This window comes from Mesoplodon densirostris, chromosome 8 (assembly GCF_025265405.1).
Source record: "Mesoplodon densirostris isolate mMesDen1 chromosome 8, mMesDen1 primary haplotype, whole genome shotgun sequence".
NCBI classification, from domain to species: Eukaryota; Metazoa; Chordata; class Mammalia; order Artiodactyla; family Ziphiidae; genus Mesoplodon; species Mesoplodon densirostris.
In genome coordinates, this window is record NC_082668.1 from 109820056 (window position 1) to 109844626 (window position 24571).

The 24571-nt window shown below is 45.9% G+C and overlaps 1 protein-coding gene across 2 annotated transcripts in view; it reads right to left on the reverse strand.

Annotated features, from left to right (window-relative positions):
* Positions 1-10860: 10860 nt before the first annotated feature.
* The window catches only part of STEAP3 (STEAP3 metalloreductase), a 44857-nt gene continuing 31146 nt past the window's right edge, over positions 10861-24571 (reverse strand). For both annotated transcript variants that reach the window (XM_060107089.1, XM_060107091.1), the window contains 2 exons: positions 21988-22152; positions 10861-13570 (listed from right to left, as the gene is read on the reverse strand). In XM_060107089.1, the coding sequence (XP_059963072.1) occupies positions 13292-13570; positions 21988-22152 (444 nt within the window). In that variant the 3' untranslated portion in view covers positions 10861-13291. The remainder of the gene's footprint in view (positions 13571-21987; positions 22153-24571) is intronic.

A 24571-nucleotide genomic window follows, 5' to 3' on the forward strand; every position in this document is an offset into this window, starting at 1 on the left:
CTTTCTGACTTACTTCACTCTGTATGACAGACTCTGGGTCCATCCACCTCATTACAAATAGCTCAATTTCATTTCTTTTTATGGCTGAGTAATATTCCATTGTATATATGTGCCACATCTTCTTTACCCATTCATCCGATGATGGACACTTAGGTTGTTTCCATCTCTGGGCTATTGTAAATAGGGCTGCTATGAACATTTTGGTACATGTCTCTTTTTGAATTATGGTTTTCTCAGGGTATATGCCCAGTAGTGGGATTGCTGGGTCATATGGTAGTTCTATTTGTAGTTTTTTAAGGAACCTCCATACCGTTCTCCATAGTGGCTGTACCAATTCACATTCCCACCAGCAGTGCAAGAGTGTTCCCTTTTTTCCACACCCTCTCCAGCATTTATTGTTTCTAGATTTTTTGATGATGGCCATTCTGACTGGTGTGAGATGATATCTCATTGTAGTTTTGATTTGCATTTCTCTAATGAGTAAAGATGTTGAGCATCCTTTCATGTGTTTGTTGGCTGTCTGTATATCTTCTGTGGAGAAATGTCTATTTAGGTCTTCTGCCCATTTTTGGATTGGGTTGTTTGTTTTTTTGCTATTGAGCTGCATGAGCTGCTTATAAATTTTGGAGATTAATCCTTTGTCAGTTGCTTCATTTGCAAATATTTTCTCCCATTCTGAGGGTTGTCTTTTCGTCTTGTTTATGGTTTCCTTTGCTGGGCAAAAGCTTTGAAGTTTCATTAGGTCCCATGTGTTTATTTTTGTCTTTATTTCCATTTCTCTAGGAGGTGGGTCCAAAAGGATCTTGCTGTGATTTATGTCATAGAGTGTTCTGCCTATGTTTTCCTCTAGGAGTTTGATAGTGTCTGGCCTTACATTTAGGTCTTTAATCCATTTTGAGCTTATTTTTGTGTATGGTGTTAGGGAGTGATCTAATCTCATACTTTTACATGTCCCTGTCCAGTTTTCCCAGCACCACTTATTGAAGAGACTGTCCTTTCTCCACTGTACATTCCTGCCTCCTTTATCAAAGATAAGGTGACCATATGTCCGTGGGTTTATCTCTGGGCTTTCTATCCTGTTCCATTGATCTATCTTTCTGTTTTTGTGCCAGTACCATACTGTCTTGATTACTGTAGCTTTGTAGTATAGTCTGAAGTCAGGGAGCCTGATTCCTCCAGCTCCATTTTTCGTTCTCAAGATTGCTTTGGCTATTCGGGGTCTTTTGTGTTTCCATACAAATTGTGAAATTTTTTGCCCTAGTTCTGTGAAAAATGCCAGTGGTAGTTTGATAGGGATTGCATTGAATCTGTAGATTGCTTTGGATAGTAGAGTCATTTTCACAATGTTGATTCTTCCAATCCAAGAACATGGTACATCTTTCCATCTATTTGTATCATCTTTAATTTCTTTCATCAGTGTCTTATAATTTTCTGCATACAGGTCTTTTGTCTCCTTAGGTAGGTTTATTCCTAGATATTTTATTCTTTTTGTTGCAATGGTAAATGGGAGTGTTTCCTTGATTTCACTTTCAGATTTTTCATCAATAGTATATAGGAATGCCAGAGATTTCTGTGCATTAATTTTGTATCCTGCTACTTTACCAAATTCATTGATTAGCTCTAGTAGTTTTCTGGTAGCATCTTTAGGATTCTCTATGTATAGTATCATGTCATCTGCAAACAGTGACAGCTTTACTTCTTCTTTTCCCATTTGGATTCCTTTTATTTCCTTTTCTTCTCTGATTGCTGTGGCTAAAACTTCCAAAACTATGTTGAATAAGAGTGGTGAGAGTGGGCAACCTTGTCTTGTTCCTGATCTTAGTGGAAATGGTTTCAGTTTTTCACCATTGAGGACGATGCTGGCTGTGGGTTTGTCATATATGGCCTTTATTATGTTGAGGAAAGTTCCCTCTATGCCTACTTTCTGCAGGGCTTTTATCATAAATGGGTGTTGAATTTTGTCAAAAGCTTTCTCTGCATCTATTGAGATGATCATATGGTTTTTCTCCTTCAGTTTGTTAATATGGTGTATCACGTTGATTGATTTGCGTATATTGAAGAATCCTTGCATTCCTGGAATAAACCCCACTTGATCATGGTGTATGATCCTTTTAATGTGCTGTTGGATTCTGTTTGCTAGTATTTTGTTGAGGATTTTTGCATCTATGTTCATCAGTGATATTGGCCTGTAGTTTTCTTTCTTTGTGACATCCTTGTCTGGTTTTGGTATCAAGGTGATGGTGGCCTCGTAGAATGAGTTTGGGAGTGTTCCTCCCTCTGCTATATTTTGGAAGAGTTTGAGAAGGATAGGTGTTAGCTCTTCTCTAAATGCTTGATAGAATTCGCCTGTGAAGCCATCTGGTCCTGGGCTTTTGTTTGTCGGAAGATTTTTGATCACAGTTTCAATTTCAGTGCTTGTGATTGGTCTGTTCATATTTTCTATTTCTTCCTGATTCAGTCTTGGCAGGTTGTGCATTTCTAAGAATTTGTCCATTTCTTCCAGGTTGTCCATTTTATTGGCATAGAGTTGCTTATAGTAATCTCTCATGATCTTTTGTATTTCTGCAGTGTCAGTTGTTACTTCTCCTTTTTCATTTCTAATTCTATTGATTTGAGTCTTCTCCCTTTTTTTCTTGATGAGTCTGGCTAATGGTTTATCAATTTTGTTTATCTTCTCAAAGAACCAGCTTTTAGTTTTATTGATCTTTGCTATCGTTTCCTTCATTTCTTTTTCATTTATTTCTGATCTGATTTTTATGATTTCTTTCCTTCTGCTAACTTTGGGATGTTTTTTTTCTTCTTTCTCTAATTGCTTTAGGTGCAAGGTTAGGTTGTTTATTCGAGATGTTTCCTGTTTCTTAAGCTGGGATTGTATTGCCATAAACTTCCCTCTTAGAACTGCTTTTGCTGCATCCCATAGGTTTTGGGTCGTTGTGTCTCCATTGTCATTTGTTTCTAGGTATTTTTTAAATTTCCTCTTTGATTTCTTCAGTGATCACTTCGTTATTAAGTAGTGTATTGTTTAGCCTCCATGTGTTTGTATGTTTTACAGCTCTTTTCCTGTAATTGATATCTAGTCTCATAGCATTGTGGTCGGAAAAGATACTTGATACAATTTCAATTTTCTTAAATTTACCAAGGCTTGATTTGTGACCCAAGATATGATCTATCCTGGAGAATGTTCCATGAGCACTTGAGAAAAATGTGTATTCTGTTGTTTTTGGATGGAATGTCCTATAAATATCAATTAAGTCCATCTTGTTTAATGTATCATTTAAAGCTTGTGTTTCCTTATTTATTTTCATTTTGGATAACATGTCCATTGGTGAAAGTGGGGTGTTAAAGTCCCCTACTATGATTGTGTTACTGTCGATTTCTCCTTTTATGGCTGTTAATATTTCCCTTATGTATTGAGGTGCTCCTATGTTTGGTGCATAAATATTTACAATTGTTATATCTTCTTCTTGGATTGATCCCTTGATCATTATGTAGTGTCCTTCTTTGTCTCTTCTAGTAGTCTTTATTTTAAAGTCTATTTTGTCTGATATGAGAATTGCTACTCCAGCTTTCTTTTGGTTTCCATTTGCATGGAATATCTTATTCCATCCCCTTACTTTCAGTCTGTATGTGTCTCTAGGTCTGAAGTGGGTCTCTTGTAGACAGCATATATATGGGTCTTGTTTTTGTATCCATTCAGCCAGTCTGTGTCTTTTGGTGGGAGCATTTAGTCCATTTACATTTAAGGTAATTATTGATATGTATGTTCCTATTCCCATTTTCTTAATTGTTTTGGGTTCGTTATTGTAGTTCTTTTCCTTCTGTTGTGTTTCTTGCCTAGAGAAGTTCCTTTAGCATTTGTTGTAAAGCTGGTTTGGTGGTGCTGAACTCTCTCAGCTTTTGCTTGTCTGTAAACGTTTTAATTTCTCCATCAAATCTGAATGAGATCCTTGCTGGGTAGAGTAATCTTGGTTGCAGGTTTTTCTCCTTCATCACTTTAATTATGTCCTGCCACTCCCTTCTGGCTTGTAGAGTTTCTGCTGAGAGATCAGCTGTTATCCTGATGGGGATTCCCTTGTGTGTTATTTGTTGTTTTTCCCTTGCTGCTTTTAATATGATTTCTTTGTGTTTAATTTTTGACAGTTTGATTAATATGTGTCTTGGTGTATTTCTCCTTGGATTTATTCTGTATGGGACTCTCTGTGCCTCCTGGACTTGATTAACTATTTCCTTTCCCATATTAGGGAAGTTTTCAACTATAATCTCTTCAAATATTTTCTCAGTCCCTTTCTTTTTCTCTTCTTCTTCTGGAACCCCTATAATTCGAATGTTGGTGCGTTTAATGTTGTCCCAGAGGTCTCTGAGACTGTCCTCTGTTCTTTTCATTCTTTTTTCTTTATTTTGCTGTGCAGCAGTTATTTCCACTATTTTATCTTCCACCCCACTTATCCGTTCTTCTGCCTCAGTTATTCTGCTATTGATCCCATCTAGAGTATTTTTTATTTCATGTATTGTGTTTTTAATCGATGCTTGATTCATCTTTAGTTCTTCTAGGTCCTTATTAACTGTTTCTTGCATTTTGTCTATTCTATTTCCAAGGTTTTGGATCATCTTTACCATCATTATTCTGAATTCTTTTTCAGGTAGACTGCCTATTACCTCTTCATTTGTTTGGTCTGGTGGGTTTTTATCTTGCTCCTTCTCCTGCTGTGTATTTTTCTGTCTTCTCATTTTGCTTATGTTACTGTGTTTGGGGTCTCCTTTTTGCAGGCTGCAGGTTCGTAGTTCCCGTTGTTTTTGGTATCTGTCCCCAGTGGCTAAGGTTGGTTTAGTGGGTTGTGTAGGCTTCTTGGTGGAGGGGACTACTGCCTGTGTTCTGGTGGATGAGGCTGGATCTTGTCTTTCTGGTGGGCAGGTCCACGTCTGGTGGTGTGTTTTGGGGTGTCTGCCGACTTTTTATGATTTTAGGCCACCTCTCTGCTAATGGGTGGCGTTGTGTTCCTGTCTTGCTAGTTGTTTGGCATAGGGTGTCCAGCACTATAGCTTGCTGGTCGTTGAGTGAAGCTGGGTGCTGCTGTTGAGTTTGATATTGTGTGGAGCTGGGAGGTCTCTTGTGGACCAGTGTCCTGAAGTTGGCTCTCCCACCTCAGAGGCACAGCACTGACTCCTGGCTCCTCAATTTGGGATGATTTGTTGTCTATTCATGTATTCCACAGATGCAGGGTACATCAAGTTGATTGTGGAGCTTTAATCCGCTGCTTCTGAGGCTGCTGGGAGAGGTTTCCCTTTCTCTTCTTTGTTCTCACAGCTCCTGGGTCTCAGCTTTGGATTTGGCCCCGCCTCTGCGTGTAGGTCACCGGAGGGCGTCTGTTCTTCGCTCAGACAGGACAGGGTTAAAGGAGCAGCCTCTTCGGGGACTCTGGCTCACTCAGGCCGGGCGGGAGGGAGGGGCACGGAGTGCGGGGCGAGCCTGCAGCGGCAGAGGTCGGCGTGACGTTGCCCCAGCCCGAGGCGCGCCGTGCGTTCTCCCAGGGAAGCCGCCCCTGGATCCCGGGACCCCGGCAGTGGCAGGCTGCACAGGCTCCCGGAAGGGTGGTGTGGACAGTGACCTGCGCTCGCACACAGGCTTCTTGGCGGCGGCAGCAGCAGCCCCAGCGTCCCACGCCCGTCTCTGGGCTCCGCGCTTTCAGCCGCGACTCGCGCCCGTCTCTGGAGCTCCTTTACGCGGCGCTCTTAATCCCCTCTCCTCGCGCACCAGGAAACCAAGAGGGAAGAAAAAGTCTCCTGCCTCTTCGGCAGCTCCAGAGTTTTCCCGGATTCCCTCCCGGCTAGCTGTGGCACATTAGCCCCCTTCAGGCTGAGTTCTCGCCGCCAGCCCTAGTCCTCTCCCTGCACTCTGACCGAAGCCCGAGTCTCAGCTCCAGCGCCGCCCGCCCTGGCGGGGGAGCAGACAATCCTCTCGGGCTGGTGAGTGCCGCTCGGCACCGCTCCTCTGTGCGGGAATCTCTCCGCTTTGCCCTACCCAGGTATGTGGGGAGTTTCTTGCCTTTTGGGAGGTCTGGGGTCTTCTGCCAGCGTTCAGTAGGTGTTCTGTAGGAGTTGTTCCACGTGTAGCTGTATTTCTGGTGTATCCGTGGGGAGGAAGGTGATCTCTGCGTCTTACTCTTCCGCCATCTTACCCGGAAGTCCAAGTTCCCTATTTTTTATATGAAGCTTGTTGTGTTGTACACACACGTACACACATAACTTTTTGTATGATGATGGATTTGTCCACAGTTTTTCTTCTTTATGATTTTGAAGCTATATTATTAAATGCATACAATTATAAAATGTTTAATTCTTCCTTTTATCATTCCATAGTGACTCTTTCTATCCCTAATAATGTCCTTTATCATAAAGTATCCTTATGTGATTATAACCTAGCTACCTCAACTTTCATTTAGTTTGCTTTTGCGTAACATCTCTTTTATTATACCTTTATCTTTACCTAAAGATAAAAATAAATAGCATATAACTATATTGAAAATCCAATCTAGTCATCTCTATCTTTTAATTCAAGGGTTTAATTCATTTATATTTATTGTGATTATTGATATATATGTGGATTTGTTTCTAACACCTACTTTTTGATTTCAACATGTCTTGCCTTTTCTATGCTATTTTTCTCGTTTCTTGCTTTTCAAGAATTGTTTGTTTGCTTTCTTATTTCATTTTTCCCCTCTTAAGGTTTTGGATGTTATATTTTTAGCTTTTTAGTGATTTCCCCTGACATTTTTCCAGGCTTATTGAACAAAATCTAAATTAGTCCATAATTTTCCCCTGCTCCCAAATACAAGGGTCTCAGAACATTTTAACTCAATCCTTTACTCAATCAACTTACACGTCATTGTTATCTGTCTTTTAGTATGCCCTTAAAAAATTCATAAATAAACATTATTATAATTTAAATAGATAAGGCTTATTTATATTTACCTTCACAGTCACCATGCCTTTACTCACCATACCTTCTTGCTTTTCAGATTCCCCCTTTAGGATCATTTTCCTTCTACATGAAGTGTACTTTTTAGAAGTTCTTTAGGTAAGAACTATTGGTAAACTCTCTAAATTTTTGTATTTTTCCTTCTTTCTTGAAAATCAGTTTTTCTAGATTTACAATTTTAAGTTGACAATTATTTCCTCTCTGTACTTTCAAGATATTAGATTGCTATTTTCTGATTTCCATTACTTTGTTAAGAAGTCTGTTATAATTTCACAATTTTAAATGATCTGTCATTCTTCTCTGGCTGCTTTTAAGGGCTTCTTAGTGTGTCTAAGTGTGGTTTTATTTTTAAAGTTTGCTTTCCTGCTTGGTGGTATGCATTGTTTTTTCTGGATTTTTGGATTTCAGTCTTTATTACTTTTGGAAAATCCTTAGCCTTTATTTTTTAAAATTTGCCTCTCCTCCATTCTTTCTTTCTGGAGCTCCAGTTATTTTCATGTTAGTCTTTTTAATTTTAACCTCTGTCTTTTAACCTTTTATATTTTTTAATCCATTTGTCTCTTTTTTTGCAATCTGGGTAATTTCTTCAGCTCCATTTTAGAATTCATTAATTTTCTTTAGTCTGTTGTTAAATCTCTCAAATTAGGTTTGTTTCCAACAGTTTTTCATTTCTGAAGGTTCTATTTTTCATCATGCCTGGTCCTTTCATAGTGTCTCATTGCTTACTTATTTTCATGACTCTACTTTTTAATTCCTTAGATATTTAGTATATCATTATTCTATTTTGATAATTCTATTCCTTGGAGCTGTGTTTCTGCTGATTCTCCCCTGTGGTTTGTTGATCTTAGATACTGAGTTCCTATTTGGTTAATCTGAACTGTGTTTGCTTTTCTTCAGAAAGGACTTAAATTTGCTTCTGCCAGGAGCCACGGAGAGCATTGTTTTGTTCATTTATTTGCATGTGCATGTGTATTCCCATTTATTTTCTGCCTGGTGATTTCCCTTACCGCCTGAGAGTTCAGCAGTGTATTAAAAAGTATGTTTTTGTGTGTGTGTGTGTGTGTCCAGGAACTAGTTGCTTTATAACAGATAGACTCTTCAGGAAGTTAAGCCCTAATAAATTCTTTAGTTGGGGAAAAGTTTCAACTGTTGGGTAAAATTAGATTTTCAAGAGTAGGCTCTGCATATGTTGGATATTATAGAAATAAGCTAGGTTTCTGATCCAGTAAATAAAATCAACACTCAATAAACAAGGGGTTGATTATTCACTTTATGGGAGAATTAGCAGTGGAAAGTTTTGGTTGCCAGGTACATCAAAGGTTCCATTTATGACTGTTCATTTCTGAACAGAGAAAACAAAAATGAAGCCAAAGCATTTTGAGTAACTACTGGAGATCAAAGTGAACTAAGATAAACTGTCTGGAACTATTACAGAAATTGGTGGGGGGAAATAGAATTTAACTGAGCAAAAATTCTACTTTGCACACTCTCCAGGAAACACAATTAGTATGTTTCATCTTAGACAAAAACTGTTCTAAACAAGGTGTTTTGTTTTTGGTTAATCCTACCATGTTTCTCTGGTCAGGTCCTCTTTCACTTTCTCCAACAATTACTTTTAAACTTCTCCTCCCTCTTCAACCCTCAGGGCCAAAACAACTTCCTTCCCTGTCACTCTCAACAGATGGCATTGACTACTTTTCTACGAAGGGTATAGACAGCATCAGAAGAGAACTTCTACACCTTACATCACCAGGAGTAAATCCTCCCCTCATTGGCCCCTATTCTTTTCTCCTAATTTTAAAAGACAAGCTGGCACTCCTCCTCACTAAAGCCACCTGTTCTCTGGACCTCATCTCTTCCCATACCTTCTAGGACTTTGATCTTTCTCTCTCTCTCTCTCTCTCTCTCTCTCTCATCTTCAACCACTCCAGGTCATCTTGTTCTTTTCCAGAAACACTTAAAACAGGCTCAGGTCAGAACCATGGGAAAAAAATAACCAGCTCTCCTTCTAACCCCTTTTATCTACAATCCTCTCTTCCCCCACTTCACAGCCAAATCTCAAAAGAGTATCTAGAACTAGCCTCCATTTCCTTACTTCTCACTTATTCCCAATCTTGATTGTATCCCCAACATTCTACTGAAATTCTTACCCTAAAGTTTCTATATTTCCAAATTCTGTGGACATTTATCAGTCTTCACCCTACTTCTCCATAGGATTCAACACTGTTTCACACACTCACGTGAGCACACACACACTCTCTTACACTTCTTTAGCCTTTATTTTAAAATGTCAATTATAAAGAGGGTCAACAGTGTTTAGTTGAATGTTGTTGTATTTCTCTCAATACCAACTTATTTACTGTAAGCTTATTACTTATAATAATTACTACTCATTATTAGTATTATAAGCATGTTAGTGTAAATTAGACTTTGGATTTATTTATACTTTATATTTAAATCAAGACCTTATATTGATGAAAAAAACTACACACATAAGTAGGTTATATTATTTCTGAATTTCATCTTAGGTTAATGAAGGAATTTTCAACATATTTGCTAGAAAAAGTTGGTGCTAGTCTGGTGGGATTGAGAGTTTCTGCTCTAGTGATGCCAACTTCCTCTTTCTAAAGAGATCCAGGGCAAGTGGGCTTCTGTACATCCAAGGGTCCCCCTTCATTGCTTTTGAAACAGATTCAGCTTTTCAAGTAGCTGAATGATAATTCTTCTCTTTAACTAAAATGAGTTATTTTGGTCGCTCTTTAGTTCTTATGTGAACTACCAAAATAATGGATACTTTTTCATTGGTTTTATCACTTCTTTTTAAACTTAACTTTCCCAGCATTATGTGTGGGAGGATGCAGAGTAGAAAAACAAACCTTCGAGCACAAGATTTTTTTGTTCTTTTTGAAAATTATTTGTTGTGAAGTTTTTTTCTGGCCATGTTTCTTATTTTGGAAAACTCTTTTCATGGGCTCAAAATGGCAAAGCCATCTTTTGCTTATTGTTCCCAAGAAACGGTTTATAGTCACTAGACTGCTTCCTGCATGTAGGTTTCCTTTTTATTTCCCAGTACAGGAAGACATTTCTGGTTGCTTCAGTAGAAAAGCTTGACTGCATGACAGGTGGGTGTTCTGTGAAGAGTTCCTGTCTTCCTCATGGACCCAGGGCTGATGTGTGGGTCTACCTGGAGGCATCCTACACGGAGCACACAGAGTGCAAGGCTGTGGCTCTGCTGGAGTGTTTTCTCCCTCTGCCTTTAAGAGAACAAGGGGCTTGCAGCAGCATCCGCAGTATACAGAGGCATATCTCACCAGGGCAGCCAGGGAACCAGAGTCCAGAGGAAGCTTAATGGGGCAGAGATGCACTGGTCTGTGGGCCATAGACTATAGCACAGCAGAGACAAAGGAAGCTGTCTAAGCCCTTGTTACTCTGTCTGAGGATCAATACCATGTGTGTAACCTGGGAACTTACTAGAGATGCACAGTCTCGGGCCTCATGCCTGACCCATGAATCCAAACCTGTGTTTGAACAAGATCCCTATGCAACTCCTGAGCGCATGATAGTTTGAGAGGCACTGCTGCTCTAACCTACATTAAAGCCACAGCCTTCAGACCACAGCACAGACACTGCTCCCTCCAGGAAGCCTTCCTGGTACTCCTTTCACATACCCTGGCACTTCGTCACCTGGATCTCGTCCATCTCCTTACTGGCCTTGTCTCTGCAGGTCTGCGTGTCCCTTCCTCAGAGGTGAGCTCTAGCCCAGATCATTCTGTGCTCACTTTGCACGCTGCCTGACTCAGAGCAAACTCCAATCAGAAGGCTCACCGGGCCAATGAACACATGAATGGGCAGGTGATCAGTGCAACAGAAATAAAAGCCTGACATTCACGGGAAGTTAGGTGTTTATTTTTGCTGCTTCTCCGACAAGCTCTACAAGGTAAAAACAAAACACACAAACAGTTCCAATAGCATCGATTTTCAACGTTCAACCTCAGACCACGGCCTTTAGGGTTTCCAGAGCACTTTGGTTCAGGCACTTTTGTACCCAGCGGCACATAGAATTTCCCAGGCTGTCAAGGAGTGACTTGCTCTCGTGGGGGTGCTGTTGCCAGCTGCCTGATGAGGTAGGGGAGGGCAGCAGCGGACACCAGGTCAAGGCCACGCACACAGCCCACCCGGCCTTTCAGGAGCTGAGTGTCCAGATTGGGGGTGGCCGGGTCCTCTGCTGCACCTGTCCCCACCTGAGGCGCACCTGCAGCAGGGGGTGGGCGGGGAAGGGACGGGGGCACATTAAACTTCGCTCTGTGTCAGCCTCTTTGGTACAAGGAAACAGCCTGGGCCTGGGGAGGGCCGGAAGAAAAGCGCAGCCAGTACTGACCGGGCTTGATACTCCTTGGTGGGTCCCAGGTGCCCATGTTCTCCCTGCTTCCTATCGGCAGGAAACTGATGGGCCCTCATTTTGTCAAGCAAATGCTGACACGTCTGCTTTGCCTGCCTCCTTTCCAGCAAGCCTCTCTGAGGCCAAGGCTGCCACTCCACCAGGGCCCATCTGGGAAGCAAGCTTGGGCTGCTCAGCCTTTGAGCTGCAGATGGAAAACATCTGCAGGAAGCAGGCGGCTTTGCCTGCACGGCCTTGCCTCCATCCGTCACTGGCCCAATGAGATATGCTTGCACTTGGCTCTTTTTTTTTTCCCTTTTCGCTGAAGGACCCTAATGTGCTTCACAGCCATGAGCTAGTGAAGTCTCTGTGGGGAGGCAGGCGCATCCTCTCCTGTGGCGCTCTTGGGTCAGCTTTTGCCAGCTGACTCTATTCCATCCTAAGATGCCCTCTGGCCCAGGAGACCTAAGAACATAAGCGTGACCAATACCCCCATCCTGGGTACGTCTCACTGATGTCCTCCATCAGGGCCGCACCCCTTTGTGTTCAAAGATGACACATCATCCTGATTCTGCCATGGGTTGGGGGCTCAGCCGAGAACAGCTGATTCTCTCTACAGGGGAAATAAAAACAGTTTCAGTATGAATCGGTGAGGGATGGCGTGTGATTCAAGGATACATGTCCTGCAGGCTCTTGTGCTTTGGAGCAGCAGTGTTTCAAATCTGTGGCTTTGGAGGAAAAGAGCCTTCCAGCTATTTTGAAACATAACCCTGAATTAGGAGGAACTTGGAGCCAGTGTGGTTTTCAGGGTGCTCGGAAGGCAGGCTCTCTGGCCGGTAGCAGCAGAAGATAGTTGAAGAGGTCCCCAGTGTCCTTCCACAGAGCCAGTTCAGTGAGGACAATCATCCATCAGCCCCCCGGAGGGGGTCCCAAGAAGGGCGGGGCTGTCACGCTGAGCGCTCTGGGTCTTGTCTTCCCCTCCCCCTGAACCAACTTTTAAAGGGTCTGCTCGAGGCCTTCCTGGGAGACATTCAAACTCATGATTTACAAGGTGAGAAGGCACAGCGGTTTAAAGAACGGTCATCACCAACTTAAAGGGAGGAAAGAAATTACACTTGTTCTCAAGACAGGGTTCATTAGTGGTTCTGGCAAGGAGGTGACTTCATCACTCCCACAGGAGGATCAATTTGCAGCTGCCGTGGTGACTTCTGACTTTCAGGAAAAGATCTCCCGGCTCCGGGAGAATTAGGGGGAGCAGGCTCAGCTCCAATCCCTCCCCCTTCCCACCCCCCAACCTGGCAAAGGAGGGACCTTCAGGTGGCACCCAGGACAGACACAGGCTCCCCCCCAGTGCCCTCAATCCCGCCTGGCCTCCTGCTGCAGCCAAAGAAGGAGCTGCACCCCCTGCTCACTGGTGACTCGTCAGCCCTGTGCACCCAAACTGGGCTCCAGGCAGAGCTCCTGTCTGTCCTGCCACCTTAGAGCCCCAGTTCTGCGAAAGCCTTGGGAAAGTAGCAAAAAGGGGCAGGCGGGGAGGTGCAGAAATGGATGGAATCCACCAAAGTGCAAGCCTGTCCCTGCCTTTTCTGTGCAAAAAGTCTGTGCATCTCTCTGTAACTGTCACAATAGTGTGAGCTGCTGTTCTCCTAACATCTGACGATTGCTTTTAAATCTACAGGTTGAAATCTCAGGGCCTCAACTTTTTAGCTAAGTAAGTATAATTGCAAATCCTGTTATATATATGAAATACATATGGACATACATATCACACACAGGTGTGTCACTCTGAACATTACCACACACGTCCCAGGAGTTCAGACCTCATCCCACCAATCTGTGTGTAATTCTGTGGTCCTGCATGATCAAGGCGAGAAGTCCTGAGAGACTCTGGGCACTGTCCTGCCTGTGTCTGGCTTCCGGAGCTGGGTGCAGGCACCTCACACATGGCTTGTCTTCTGGGCCAGGGCGCGGTCCACTGGCAGCGTGAACTTGACGCTGTCCTTCTCCCAGCCCCTCCGGATCTTGGAGAGTCTGCGGCGGAAGCAGGGCAGGAGCAACAGGCCTTTAGCCAGGATGACAGCACAGGGCACCAGCAGGGTGAGTGTGAAGGTGGGGGGCAGGCAGAACCTGTAGCGACTCTCCTCGAAGGCGCGGGTCCAGCCGTAGGTGAGCGTGTGCAGGGTGCTCAGCACCAGGCCCACAAAGCCCAGCGTGGACTGCCGGAGAAAAGAAGGCTGGAATGAGGGTCAGGGTGAGGATGGACACGGCGATCCTACCAATGGCTTGTCTGCTTACTTGGCAGAGGGGAAGGAGGGAGGGCAGCTTTAGTAGGGCTCTGGGTTCAAATCCCAGCCCCGCCAGTCACTCTCTGTGTGATCTTATTACCATCTAAACTCTCTGAGCCTCAGTTTCCCCAGGAGAACAATGCTCATACGTCAAAGTATATAAGGATTCATGGATTCATAAGGATTCTATAAAATAACAGTGCTTGGGGACTTCCCTGGTGGTGCAGAATCCGCCTGCCAATGAAGGGGACACGGGTTCGAGCCCTGGTCCGGGAGGATCCCGCATGCCACGGAGCAACTGAGCCTGTGTGCCACAACTGAGCCCCGCGAGCCACAACTACTGAGCCCGCGCTCCGCAACAAGAGAAGCCACCGCAATGAGAAGCCCACGCACTGCAACGAAGAGTAGCCCCCGCTCGCCGCAACTAGAGAAAGCCCCACGCAGCAACAAAGACCCAATGCAGCCAAAAATAAATAAATAAATAAATAAATAAATTTATTAAAAAACAAAAGCAAAAAAAACCCAATGCTTTCCCCCAAACTGTATTATTCATACCTCTGGTGGCTGCCAGAGGACTTAAGATGGAATTAAATTTAAAGAAGTTTAAAACATGTTACTAGTTTTGTGTATCTTTTCATGTGTACAGAGTAATGTGTCTGCTAGCATATCAAAATCATAATTTCACAGATAGTATTTGGCATAAGATACGGCCAGGTAAAAAGTGAGTGGATCTTAAGTTGATTTAAAGATAAACACAAAGGAAAAATTTACTTGGCACATGGATTTGGCACCAATAGTGAAGGTGACTCACAAGGGCTTGCAGGCTAGTTGTCCTGACACTGTATATAAAGCCCGCAGCATCACATGGATGCTTTCTGTGGGTGCTGGTCCCTCACCTCCTGCCCATGCTCTGTGCTATGAACGCCCCAGGTACAAACCCCGCCAGGATTACTCTCCTGCCCGGAAGGAGATGAGTGATGCTGGGGAGATCAAGACCATCCCAGATCCAAATGGAAATGCTCCAAGCCGTCGTACAGCAGAGCATCTTGCCCCTTGAGCCAGGTGTGGGCTTCTGTGGGTCACTTCCAGCCATGAGCACCTCCTCGTCACCCCAAGTGCTAGACAATCATGACTTTCTATGGGAAGAGTGATGTGAAAATTGCCAGGAAGTGATGATCTGTAACTGTAGCCTCTGGGAAGCTTTTGCATGTAGGGTTTCTTGCAAACTGCAAATGATGCCTTACGGATTCCACTGCTGGTGCTAGTCTCAACTGACACTGTGACCCTCGGCAAGTTGCTTAATTAGCCTCAGTGAGAAGGAAGTGATGACAAAAGTCAAGTCAGAATTGTAGGGAAAGTGCTGTGTAGCTGCAGCATTCTCCAGCCCCCAGACCTGGCAGGCAGTGGTGCGGACCTGAGGGCAGCCAGGGTCAGGACTTCGTGGAGGGTCGAGAGGAGGGGCACAGGGCACCAAGAGATTCCGGGCGGGAGAGACCCGTGTTTATTACACAAGGAATGAAGACGGCAGTGACCCATCAAGCAATGGACACATTTGCGTTTTCTCCAACGAGACACTGCAAGGCTTTAACTGAAATGTGGCAGGCAGCATGACGATACCTCAGGGTGCGCTTTACGGGTTGGTTTTGAGCTTTCCACAGAGAAACTGGAATCAGGCCTCCTGGATTTCCTTCCAGCCCAGCTTGTCAGCATCAATCCAGGGGCTTGGCTGAGGGACACTGTCTTGTTTGCACTCCCCCCAGACACGGCTCTCAGTGGGTCTGATTCTGCTGCCGTGCCTCATTCTCGCTCCTCCCTAGCACGGGGGGCGCTTTGCTGCTTCCACTTTCTCCAGTATAAACACCAGGGTGGTGAACCTCAGTAAGTGGAAGAACATGGCTCAGAAGAGTTGTTTGTAACGCTTTTACTAAAAATAGTAATGGCTATACATACAAGTTCATAGACAGGTTCACAGTATAACGTTTCTGACCCTAAACGAAATACTAGCTGCCAAATGATCCCCAGTCTCTATCCTTCCTAGCCATCTCTGGTTCCCTTTGGCTTTGTGGCCGCTTAAGGATCTTTTTCTTACATCCTTAACAACTTCCTGGCTCAGCACAGCCTGTTGGGAAAGGCCATGGTTGGCCCTATGCTACTACCCACAGCTACTTCCCGTGTCCTGTGCAAACGGTCAGCCCCCAAATGGAAGCCTCTTTGACTGTGAGTCACGTGTAACCAAATCCTTGTCACCTCCAGACGTGTCTATCAAGCTTCCAAATCTCGTAGCAACTTCTGAACCACACCAACTTTTTCTAAGTTCTGACCTATTGATAATGAAGACTGGGGTTAAAAAAGTCCCCAGCACTGAGAAAATATTTGGGATTAATATCCAGACTATATAGAGAACTCTTAAACTCAACAACAACAAAAACAAACAACCCAATTCAAAAATAGGCAAAGGACTTGAATAGAAATTTCTCCAAAGAAGATATCTGAATGGCCAATAAACACATGAAGAGATGCTCAACATCGCTCATCATCAGGGAAATGCAAATCAAAATCACTTCACACCCATTAGGATGGCTACTATTAAGAAAACAAGTGTTGGCGCAGAGGTGGAGAAATTAAAACCCTTATGCACTGCTACTGGGGATGTAGAAGGGTGCAGCTACTATGGAAAATGGTATGGAGGATCCTCAGTGAATTAAAAATACAATCACCATGTGCTCCAGCAATTCCACTTCTGGTATACACCCAAAATAACTGAAAGCAGGGTCTTGAAGAGTTATTTATACACCCATGTTCACAGCAGCAGTATTCATAATAGCTCAAATGTAGAAGCAGCCCCAGTGTCCACTGACAGATAGATAAGCAAAATGTAGTATCTCTCTACAATGGAATACTATTCAGCCTTAAATAAGAATAAACTTCTGTCACAGGCTACAATATGGATGAACCTTGAGGACATGACGCTAAGTGAAATAAGCCAGTCACAGAAAGACAAGTACTGGATAATTCCACTGATATAAGATGCCTGTATGGGGTAGTAAAAACCACTGGGCCAGAATGTAGAACGGTACTTGCCAGAGGCTGGGAGAAGAGAGGGGTTGGGGGTTAGTGTTTAACGGGGAGAGAGTTTCAGTTCTGCAAGATGAAAAGAGCTCTGGAGAGAGATGGTGGTGATGATTGCACAGCAAATGGAAATGGTCCAAAGTGAATATACTTAATATTACTGAACTGCACACTTCAAAACGGTTAAGGTGATAAATTTTGTGATGTTACTTTACCACAATAAAAAAAAAACTGGGGGGAGGAAAGGCCCCAGCACTGACCGTCAGGAATAAATCTTGAACTAGCCTGAAAACCACCTTGTTATTCCCCAACCAGCTTCCAAGTCCCAAACTGTTGCTCCCCTTACTCAGGCGAATTTACTGGGCTTTGCTGACATGGCTGGGACGTGCCTTTTTACGCCTGAGAGTTTAGCGGCCTGAGGCATGGTTTTCAAATCTGGCTACATGGTAAAATCATCTGGGGAGCATGGGGAAAATCTTAATGCCCAGGCACCGGTCCCAGAAAATCAGATTAAATTGGATAGGGGTGGAGCTCAGGCATGGTAGCTTTTTTAAGCTCAGAGATGATGCTGACATGTAGACAGGACTAAGAACCACTAATTTAGGAGACTTATCACCTGAGCCCTTCTAACTTCAGGTTGAGAAGTCTTCAAGGTCCCTCTGCCCAGGCTATTTGATTGGGATGGACCCGGTCCTTTCTGTTCCTTAGACAAAGACCCATCAAAGGCCTGAAAGGGCTCACACCCTGCACCGTGAAGCTCTCCCAGATGCTGCAGCAGTGAGAAGCCACCCAGGCCTGGGAACTGAGTCCTGGTGGCCCCAGAAAGGCCTTGGCACCTCCCTCAGTGACATGCCCTGGGGCTCCAGTGTTTGGCCCATGTTCACCACTGTGCCCTGCCCTAATCTGGGGAGTGATGGACTGTGCTGGGCAAACAAGACACGCCCTGGGAGAGTATGAAGACCTGCTCCTGCCCATATATCCTCTCCCCTTTGCCATCCAGAATCCCATGGTGGTTCCAGACGGCAGGAGGCCCCAAAGGCCAGCCAGTAACCAAGGGCCTTCTGACTTTCCAATCCCAGTGGGAAGCCTGGATGATTCCAGCAAGTTCGTTTCCCTAAAACCCTCTCTCCTCGGGAACAATTTTAAAAATCCCAGAACAGTCAAAGGAAGCCAAAAGAAAGGGAGGCATCGTCACGGGGCAATTCATAACGCCCACAACAAGCTAGGGCCATTTTTATTATATGTAAGCTTGTTAGCAAAAAAGAAACAGCCAGGTTGTTGGTGGCTGCTGCTGGTGCTCAATTACTGTGGCGGGAAGGGGCTTTGGACAATCGCTCACAAAGCTGGGGTCAGAACAGGGCTCTGTTATTATCTCAGGCCGGTGGCTGGAGTGCGCAAGGCCACAGGAAGCTCCTCTAACAATGGAGCCGAACACTAACTTCTCTGTCCAGGGGAGCTGCACCGACCTGGGTATCTGGCGATCTGACAATGTTTAACTGGCCTAATTACGAGCAGTCAGCACGGCCGAAACCAAACCAAAACAACAGCAACAAAAACACCCAGACAAACAAAACCCCGAGGGAAAAACTGCGAAAACAGCCTCAGGAACAAAAGGATACACGTAAGCACAAGTCACGCCTGTGGAATCCACACCCTGTTTTGATGGCTTTCTAGCTCAATAAATCATTACAGACCCAGGGGTCAGGCCAGGCGCACTGAGAACCACGGTGTCTCCACAGCCACTTTCTAAGCCCTGGTGACCTGTCGCAGTCATTCGTGGCTGGGAAAGGAAATGGGGTCCAGGTATCTCCTTGTCGTAAAGCAGTGCTCACCTTACAGGAGAAGGTTGCAACTCACCTCAAAACCTGTACAGCCAGGGCTTCCCTGCTGGCGCAGTGGTTGAGAGTCCGCCTGCCGATGCAGGGGACACGGGTTCGTGCCCCGGTCCGGGAGGATCCCACATGCCGCGGAGCGGCTGGGCCCGTGAGCCATGGCCGCTGAGCCTGCGCGTCCGGAGCCTGTGCTCCGCAACGGGAGAGGCCACAACAGTGAGAGGCCCGCGTACCGCAAAAAAAAACCCCAAAAAACAAAAACCTGTACAGCCACTATTGGGTGCATGTATACATGTCCTCAACACAGATCCTCCCAATGACTACGGGAGGTGGACACAGACAAGACAGGACACAGATGCTTGGAGATGCTAAGGAACTGTCTAGTGGTGCAGGGCTGGTAAGTGGTGGTCTTGGGACTGAAACCCAGGTCTGCTGGCTTCACAGCCTGTGTCCCCCACCCCAGAGATTGTCACATACTACATCACGTGCACTTAAGTCACCCAAGGAGCCTATAAAAACAGACTCTAGAGCCAACCCCGGGCATCTGAGTCCACAGGTCAAGGATAGTCCTGGGTATCTGCATTTCTCCAAGAGCTCCGTGACTTCAAACTTTTTGATGGTGGCTCACATTAAGAATCACATTTTCATTACTGCCCAGTACACAATGAAGTATGCCCACATATGTATATATAACTACTGAATTGATACAACTGAAAAAATGTCTGTGCGTAGAACATGTAAAGAACTCTGACATTTTTGGAGACGTTCTATTCTATTTCATGTTTAAAAGCTTGTTGTTGGCTTCCCTGGTGGCGCAGTGGTTGAGAGTCTGCCTGCCGGTGCAGGGGACACGGGTTCGTGCCCTGGTCCGGGAAGATCCCACATGCTGCGGAGCGGCTGGGCCCGTGAGCCATGGCCGCTGAGCCTGTGCTCCACAACGGGAGAGGCCACGGCAGTGAGAGGCCCGCATACCGCAAAAAAAAAAAAAAAAAAAAAAAAAAAAAAAGCTTGTTGTGGTCCACAAAATTGATTTCATGACCCACCAACAAGTGTCAACTGCAGTTTACAAACACTGCCCCGGACCATTCTGCGGCTCCGGGTGGGAGTCTCTTGCCTGTCTCTTGCTGCCTCCTACTGACTCAGAAATGGGTGGCTTTAGTCAGAGATCATGGAAATGTGGCTACATGCCCTGAGAATCACAGCAAATTGCTTTGTATTTTTCTTTTACACGTAATCTTGCACAGTGGCTCACAACACATCTGTAGGGAACTAACTCCATTTTACAAGAGTGTAAAGTGAGGCTCGGGGAGCGCACGTGACCTGCTAATGGTTACAGAGCTGGGATGTGCCGGTTCCTCCTCTGTATCAGCACTCCAGGGAGATAGAGCATTTGTGGGCAGCATGTGGGCATTTGATTTCCTCACGTAAAACCCTGTCTTTCTACCCATCTCTCGGCTTTCCACCCCCCTCTTCTTGCAGCAGCATAAGGACTTTCCTACTTGTATTTCGACTCTTCAGTATGTAAAGTAGAACAGCTGCTGAGTCCCAGTCAGCTTTTGCTAACAAAACCAAATTCCCCGGCTTTCTCTGGCAGCTGGAGCTGCGGCTTCTAATCTACAGCTGCTTAAGGGAGCAACTTTCCGGTGAGGGGAGCAAACTGCAATCTGTTTTAGTTGTGGATAAACTATGCACCCCAGCGTACTCCAGGCAGGAACACGAAAATCCCAGATTGGGGTGTGCGACACGTGAGGATTAGTGGCAGATAAATAAAATTCTTTCTTTCCCCTTTTGCTGGCATGTGTCAGGCCTGAGCACGCCTCCAGAGACCTTCCGAGATGAGCAGAGCCAGTGAGATTCAGAAACAGACACACTTAAAAAAAACCCCAAAACCCCACAACTCTCTTTTGTTCTAGGGTACGCATGCATCCCCAATGGGGGATAATTAATTTGGATTACATAAGAGCGCGGCCCTGTTGGTGTCCCTCTTGGAATCCCGTACTGTGTCCTTGCTGCATAGAGAAGATATGGGACAGATTTTTTGTTGACATCGGGGGTGGGTGTGATATCTGTTCCCAGCCCTGATACCATATGGATGGCAGAACCCAGTATATTGGCACCCATCAGTGGAGGGGGTGAGTTAATCTGCCAGCACCTGGGGGCTGACCACGTGCTCTGTATGGAGAACAGTGGGAGATGCCAAAGGAATGTAAAAAATGTCCCTGTCCCAGTGGTCCTTATAATGAAAACGTGGCTATACCTGTCTCGTTCCCTCTGGCATCCCAGGTCTAGCATGACGCTGGGCATGCAGTATGTGTTCAATAAACACTGAGTGAATAAATGCATAAAGAACCTTTGCCACTAGTAGCATCTTCCAAAGTGTGTTCTGTGGCGTGTAGACAGCGAAAGAAAAATGGGGGCGAGGTGGGGGGAGGGAGGACGCTAATACTGAAATAAGTCTGCTTAACAAGGTTTGCTTGTTGTAGACAGTACTCGATGTGCCAAAGTGCACTGTGACTCGCTGAGCGGGAAGCAAATCTTTTCCCAGATTTATTTGACTCTACATGTCCTTTTTAGTACGAATGGTGTCCTTTGGGAAATGCTGTGTTTTATTTCCTATAAACTGGAGGTCCTAATTTCACCTCCCATCCACCCTGCATGAATCAAGAGGTTAAAGGAGGGCTTCCCTGGTGGCGCAGTGGTTGAGAATCTGCCTGCTAATGCAGGGGACAAGGGTTCGAGCCCTGGTCCGGGAGGATCCCACATGCCGCGGAGCAACTGGGCCCGTGAGCCACAACTACTGAGCCTGCGCGTCTGGAGCCTGTGCTCCGCAACAAGAGAGGCCGCGATAGTGAGAGGCCCGCGCACCGCGATGAAGAGTGGCCCCCGCTTGCCACAACTAGAGAAAGCCCTCGCACAGAAATGAAGACCCAACACAGCAAAAATAAATAAATTAATTAATAAACTCCTACCCCCAACATCTTCTTAAAAAAAAAAAAAAAAAAAAAAAGAGGTTAAAGGAAACAATAGGGCCGGGTTCAACTGAGGGTGCTGGCTGGGCAGTTCGGCTCACCCAAGGGCTCACTGACTGCCCAGACAGATCAGTGACACGTCCAGTGACTGCGTATTATGGGATTTTGTTTGGGAAGCCCAAGAATTGTAGATACTGAGAATGTGTAGTCCAGGGTTCAGCATTCTGCTGTCCGAGTTTTACACATGCCTAGATCTGGCATCCCTCGGTGTCACAAGGATGAGCTCGTCCCAGGCAGCCCCTTTATCAGGAGACTTGGGTGAGCCTGCCAGGCTTGGGGAGGCCCGGGCACCTGACTGAGCGGTTCTGTTGCACAGATTGCGAAAGCCCAGGCGGCACGTGGGTGGGCAGGTGCTTGCACGGGAGAGGCAGGGCCAGGGCCACGCCGAGGCTCACCAGCAGGGACAGGACCCCTTTACCTGAACAAAGCTGAACTCCCTCCAGCTGAGTGAGTTTGCGATGGATGGCAGTGAGGTGACGGCCAGCAGGGACAGCGTGCCGAAGGCCAGCACTCCCAGGGACAGGTAGATCTCCATCCGCCAGACTTCCTCCTCGATCCAGAGGTGACTTTTATTGGTCAAGACCTGGTGTGGATGGAAAGGAAACCATGAACACTGTGGCCAAGGTCGATGCCCTGGGATTTGGGCGAGCAAGGAATTCAGGACGGGAAACACGCAGTAACGACCAACACGCCCACTTTCCACTCTGTGTGACGTGTGTCTGGCTCTGTTTTAAGCGCTTCTCAGGTATCAGGTCCCCTGAGCCTTACAGCAACCCCGTGAGGCAGAGGTCACTATTGTCCCCATTTTCCAGATGAGGGAAATGAGGCACAGAGATCAAGTAACCTTTCCATGGTCACACACAGCTTAGGAGATGGCAGAGCTGAGATCAGGACCCAGGCAGCTGGCTCGGAACACAAGGCTCCTCCCTCCCCACGGCTTTCACAAATCTGTCCGGGGCCAGTCGACCAGAACAGTCACATAAGCCAAGAGTAAGGAGCCAGAGAATTTGACAAGACATAAAGAACCTTCAAATATGACCATCTCACAAGGTTTTCTGATGCCCAAATCCCCAGCAGGAAGGAGGTGCTCTCTTAACTCAGAATCCCTTCAGCCAGACAGGCTGTTGCCTCTGCTGACTACCTTCCTTCCCAGCCTGTCTCACCCTGGATCCTTGGTCCCCCAAGCTGCCCCTGTCACTGGCTCATATTCCAGATACACATACACCAAACCCCTCAACATTTCCTAACCAGCCCCCAGCTCCCATCTTCCCACCCAGCTCCCCATTTCTGACTGAGGAATGTAGCTTTGAGTCAACCACTGCCAGGCAACAGAGGCCAACATCCATTCACCAAGCGGGCCCATGAGCACTTATGAAGCCCCTGGCACACAGTAGGTGCTTATGAAGCACCTACTATGTGCTAGGCCCTGGGCTGCAGAGAGCAAAGATACCTGCCCTCACAGAGTTCTGGAATCCCCCAGTGAGCCCCAGGCACGCACCAATGGGGGAGCCCCTGCAGGCCCAGAGGTTTCTAACCCCTCCCTCCCCGCTCAGAGACCCCTTGCACCTCAGCCCCACCTTCCCCCCGAGCCTGGCCGACGCTCACTCGTACCGTGCACACAAGGAAGAGCTTTTATCAAGATCCTTCTATCAGAAGCATTACTTCCGAACTAGACCACACTGCAGAGTTCCTGGAAGTCAAGATGTTTTCTGAGAAATACCAGGAAACGCCGCTGCTTCAATTTTCCCCACACAACAAGGAACAGCATTTCCATTAGGAAATGTGACTGGGCTTTAGTAGGTAGGTCTCTGCTTCGCAAAACAGAGTGACTCATACAGGTTTTTGAGAAACTATTTCAGCAGGAGAAAAATAACCCAAGTGCAGTTAGAAGATATAATATTAAAAATGGATCTAGTGGTCTGAGCAAAAATGGTTGAAAAGCTTATGAGAGAACGTTGAAAGAAACTGAGAAAATGCCATCCACTGGGTACTTTTCCTGCAATTTGAGAGAAACGAGGGCCTCTGTTCTATTGCAGGGCAGGCTGGCTCTCACTGGTGCCTTTAAGCCACAAAAGGACCAGGAGTCTGGGGACCCAGGTTCTCACCCTGACCACAAGTCCTGTGAGACTCTGGGCAACTCCATCTCTGGGCCTCCGTTTCTCCACTGACAGAGGTGGAAGAGGTCACATCTAAAATCCTGTGATTTTGCTGTGTGCCAAATGAATGTCAGCACTAGCGAGGAAGACGGCACCCTGCATGGGGCAGGGAGGTGTCCCACGTAACTGAGCCCAGAGAAGGCTAACTCACACCTTCCCTGCGCTAACGACGGCCGCTCAGTGGGTCATCCCCGAGTTGTAAGTTGTTTGTTCTTCAAATATACTTCATTAGTCGCTCCTTTCTGCATTTTGGTAAGATCAGGCAGTTAATGTCACAAGTCAGAGCTTGGATGATTACACACACCACATCTGCTTGCAAAATGTCTTGTTTTTTCCTCTAATATTTCCACTCAGCCGCGACACTGGGAAGGGGTGGGATGCGGAACCTGCATAAGCATCTGGCTCCCGGCCACCATCAGTAGCCTGTGGGAGTCTCACCCAACTGACTGAACTACGGTGCTGTTCTCAGGGCTCCCCAGCGGCCAGTGTCACAGACGGCAAACTGGGACTTAGGTGAACCAGCTCTCCGCTCCCCTAATGATTCTCTCATGTTCAGAGCTAATCAAGCTGGCCACCTTGAGCACGACCAGGAAAGTGTTTGTCAACAAGAGATGGAATGCTGCCATCCACGTGTGGGGTTTCCTCTCCCTGTAGGTTGCAAGTGAGAAGCTGAAGGGCTCAAGGGCAGGCGACTCAGAGGTGAGATTTAGACAGTTCTCTCTGACAGCCTGGACTCGATTTGGGGTGACAGGGCGGAGAAAACGGTGTGTGGGTGAAACCTTTTCTTTGATCTTTACCTTGATTTCGGAGTTTGATCCTGACGTGCGTTCCTAAGGTACCACTGAC